We start from the raw sequence: 4,717 nt of genomic DNA, 5'->3' as shown, positions 1-4,717 counted from the left end.
TATAATTTCGCCCGGTTTGTGTCGCGAGTTATTTCTGCAGCTAAGCACTGACAGTCGTCACTGGTCGTCGGAAAGATCAGTCGGCTGAGCCGTTGGTGGGCTTGTCAAGTTCGCGCAGCGGCCATTCTGAACGGCGGAGGGGGAAGCCGGGAATACAGTGTACCGGGAAGCGATGGGGAGGGGTGTGGGGGAGGTCGCTCCAAAAATGGCAGTTTATCTTCCCCTCGTCGATTCGGAGCGGGTCCCACGGAGCGGAATTTCGCCGCCCTCGCGGATTTCAGAAAGCGCTCCGGATCTACGAGTGGAATTCACCATTAAAAACCCGTCGAGTTTGTGCGGTTTTTTAGACAGCCGTAAGACGCTTCGCGTGCCTTCTATCATTCTGCAATTTTTCGATTTAGTGTTTTTCGATGATGCTGAGCAATTTTCTAATTTAAACCACGCCTTTAAACACAATATTAAAAAAGTTAATTACGCAAAAATAATTAACAACTTAATTATCCCGGACTTTAATCATTTTCCTAAATGGACCCCTGGCCCAGGACCAAAACGCCACAAGCCTTTTTTCGTTGCGATGAGCAGTTTTCGCAGGAGCGATTTGGCCTGCGTTTTCTGAAACACCCTGTATATATATATATATATATATATATATATATATATATATATATATATATATATTGTGACGAAGATGAGATCTGCGGTGCGTTGGGGAAAGGCACGGAGGCTGAGAGAGGACGAGGAGGAAGAGGTTCGTTCGGGCAGAGCGCGCGACTAGCTGGATTCCCAACGGCCTTTCTCTCAACCTAGCTACCACACTGTAAATAATAAACCCCCATCAGTTTGTAACATCGTTTCCTTACAATTGGTGGAGGTGCGGGTTTCCCCAACTATCCGGACTTCACTTGTAAGTGTTCCTGCATCCTACACCACTGAAATCGATGCGACGCCAAACGGTATCACGCCAAGGAGCCTCGGACGAGGCAGCGCAGGACACCACTCCTGACCAGGCACCTACTGTTGCAAGTGCAACCACTATCCTATGCGCGGGAGCCCTCCGTCAGCGGGACCCAAAGCTCTTCAGCGGAATCGGTGACGATGACATTGAGGACTGGTTGGAGTCAGTTGAGAGGGTGAGCCTCCACAACAAATGGGATGACACCGTGAAGCTCAATAACGTAATTTTTTATTTGACCGACGTTGCAAAACTATGGTATACCAACCATGAGTCAGAGCTGGTGACCTGGCCCCAGTTCAAAGCAAAGATCCAGGAAGTATTTGGGAAGCCTGCCCAGCGGAAGCTCGTCGCGAAGAGGACATTGGCATCACGCACCCAACTGCACGATGAAAGCTTCGTTAGCTACATCGAAGATGTCCTGAAGTTGTGCAAGCGCGTTGACACCCGCATGACCGAAGATGAAAAACTGAAGAACATCATGAAAGGCATTGCCGAAGATGCTTTCCAGATCCTTGTCGTCAAAGCGCCAACGACTGTCTCTGAAGTCATCGACATCTGCCAGAACTTCTCTGAGCTGCGCCTTCAGCGTTTGCCAGCCAAACGCAAACTGGAACCTTCCGCAGAGCTGGCCAGCCTGACAACTGCAATCGAAGGCTCCGTCGACAAATGGGCCGAACTCCGATGCGTCATTCAAGAGATCGTACGTGACGAAGTGGCTCGCCAATTAGGAAAGCCTTCGACCCCTCCGGAGTCCTTTATCTCGCCTTCGATCAGAGCGCTAATTGAGGATCAAGTCAAAGCCGCGATTCCTTGCGCCGTTATGCCGCCGGCCGCGTCACCGCCGCTAGTGCCTCAGGTGCCAACGTATGCCGAGATGCTAACACGCCCGATACCTGCTCGGGTCTTCCAACCACAGCCGCCATTTTCTCCTCCTCGCTGGCAAGCACGCAGGGCTGACCAATGGAGGACGCCAGAAAATCGTCCCATTTGCTTTTCATGTGGCTATGTTGGGCATATCGCCCGTTTTTGTCGCCGTGGAAACTCTGAGAGTTACGCTGCCCCACTGCAAGCGCAGTATCGACCAGCTTTCGGTTCTGGTCGAAGCAGTGATCAGTATTTACACCAAGATTACACTGGACCACAACCACGGCAAAGGCAAGGCAGATCTCCATCTCCCAGGCGGCGTTCGCTCTCTCCCCTGCGACCACGCACTACATCGCCCATTGCAGAGGGAAACTGCTAGGAGCAGTTCCAGAGGCGAGAGCTGCAAATCCTTTCACATCTTTAAGTCCTCGTCCAGTTACCCGAAATATGATAGATATAGTTATTGATGGTTTGCGCACTCAAGCATTAATTGACACCGGTGCCGCAGTGTCAGTTCTTCGGGCTGACCTTTGTCGTAAGTTGAAGAAAGTCACAACCCCGTTTTCTGATCGCCCCTTTAAAGCTGTTGGAGCACAAAATGTTGTCCCGACCGGTGTCTGTACAGCACGTGTTGTCATTCAAGAAGTGTGTTACTGTGTCCAATTACTGGTGTTGTCTTCCTGCTCTCACGACGTCATTCTTGGGTGGGACTTTTTAAAAGCAACAAACGCTGTTATAGACTGTGGACGTGCAGAAGTAGATTTCGCTCAAATCCACCTTCCCGACGACAACATTGCTGTGCAAACGATCAAATTATCCCTCCTTGATGACGTACAAATTCCTCCATTTTCGTCTGTTCCTTTACCGATTCAATCATCCACAGTCTCGGCGTCTCCTCTAATGGTCTCCCCTTCCGCAGTTTTTTTTCGTAAGACAGGTATCCTTGTCCCTTTTTCTCTGCTTCACCTTCACAATGGCACCGCATTCCTTATGGCTTTAAATATGTCTTCTCTTTCAATAATGCTTCCTGCAAATACAGTCGTTGCTTTCGCTGAGCCATACGAAGCTATCGAAGTTTTTGATTTCAATAATTCTTTTTCTGAATATTGTTGCCCATTAGCCCCGCAGCAAGAGGACGAGGACCAGTTCTTGTTAGCGACTATAGATAACCACCTTGATTCGTCCCTAAAGGCCTCACTCCTTGCCGTTCTACGCAAGTTTAGCTCCATATTTGATCGCCCGCAATCCACCTTGGGACGTTCCACGTCGGTAGTTCACCACATCGATACGGGCAACGAGAATCCCCTGCGTCAACGCCCATACCGAGTTTCAGCGTCTGAACGAAGCGTCATCGATAACCAGGTCAGCGACATGATTGACAAAGGTGTCGTCACGCCCTCTACGAGTCCATGGGCGTCACCAGTCGTCCTTGTCAAGAAAAAGGATGGCACCATCAGATTTTGTGTTGACTACCGAAGATTAAACAAGATCACCCGAAAAGATGTATACCCAATGCCAAGAATCGACGATGCCCTCGACTGCTTGCAGGGAGCGGAGTACTTTTCATGTCTAGACCTCCGTTCAGGCTATTGGCAAATTCCTATGGCCTCCAACGACCAAGAAAAAACAGCTTTCGTAACACCCGATGGCCTGTACCAGTTCACCGTCATGCCCTTCGGCTTATGCAACGCGCCGGCAACATTCGAACGTATGATGGATGCAGTGTTGCGAGGCCTCAAGTGGAAAATATGCCTGTGCTATTTAGACGACGTAGTAATATTTTCAAACACATTTCAGCAGCACCTGTGTAGATTAACCGCCATATTGTCCTGTCTCAGCAACGCCGGCCTTCAGCTCAACGCAAAGAAATGTCGATTTGCAGCGCGGCAAATTAAAGTGCTTGGCCATCTCGTGTCCAAAGAAGGTGTTCAACCCGACCCTAGCAAAATTCAGGCCGTTTCTAACATGCCCAGGCCAACCACCCAAAAAGAAATTCGAAGTTTTCTTGGACTTTGCTCCTATTTTCGACGTTTTGTACGCGGATTCGCATCCATAGCGGCACCCCTGCAGGATCTTCTAAAGAAATCCTCACACCCATTTTCTTGGACATCGCAGTGCGAGGCTGCTTTCAACCAGCTTAAAGATATTTTAACATCTGCCCCGATACTTCGGCATTTTGATCCTACTGCCCCAACAGAACTTCGCACTGATGCTAGCGGCTTTGGAGTTGGGGCTGTGCTCGCACAAAGCAAGACAGGTTTCGGCGACTACGTTGTTGCCTATGCAAGCAGGGCTCTCACAAAACCAGAACGAAATTACACCGTAACTGAAAAAGAATGCTTGGCAGTCGTCTGGGCAGTTGCCAAGTTCCGTCCATATCTTTATGGCCGAAAATTCAACGTTGTGACCGACCACCACGCGCTTTGCTGGCTGTCATCTTTGAAAGATCTTACGGGACGCCTTGGTCGATGGATGCTGCGGCTGCAAGAGTACGACTTCGTTGTTCTGTACAAATCCGGCCGCAAACATGGCGACGCCGATGGTCTCTCTAGATGTCTTCTGCACTCTGAACCACCAGACCTACCTGACACTGATGAAGACCCTATCACCTTATCGGCGTTAAACATTGACGACATGGAGCAAGAACAAGCAAGAGATCCTTGGATATCTAAAATTTCGGCTGTTGTCAGAGACCCTGCATCTTCCCCAAACCGCTCACTACAAAGACAGTCCAAGCATTTTCGCATTCGAAATGGCCTTCTCTACCGGCGCAACTATTCGCCCGAAGGCTGCCATTGGCTTCTTACCATTCCCCGTCACTTGCGACGTGAGGTTTTAGAATGCCTCCACAACGACCCAACATGTGGTCACGGAGGTCTACTCAAGACCTACAATCGG

The 4,717-nt window shown here is 49.7% G+C and overlaps 1 protein-coding gene across 1 annotated transcript; it reads left to right on the top strand.

The window, feature by feature from the left end:
- The first annotated feature begins 938 nt into the window (after positions 1-938).
- LOC115325985 lies at positions 939-2,270 on the top strand. Its single transcript, XM_040220583.1, has 3 exons — positions 939-1,819; positions 1,872-2,115; positions 2,256-2,270. Exons 1-3 carry the CDS (start codon positions 939-941, stop codon positions 2,268-2,270), a joined length of 1,140 nt encoding a protein of 379 aa, XP_040076517.1.
- The last annotated feature ends 2,447 nt before the right edge of the window (positions 2,271-4,717 follow it).

The sequence above is a fragment of the Ixodes scapularis genome, unplaced genomic scaffold (genome assembly GCF_016920785.2).
Source record: "Ixodes scapularis isolate PalLabHiFi unplaced genomic scaffold, ASM1692078v2 PGA_scaffold6__148_contigs__length_123643588, whole genome shotgun sequence".
Taxonomy (NCBI): Eukaryota; Metazoa; Arthropoda; class Arachnida; order Ixodida; family Ixodidae; genus Ixodes; species Ixodes scapularis.
This window is presented reverse-complemented; position numbering and strand designations above follow the sequence as displayed.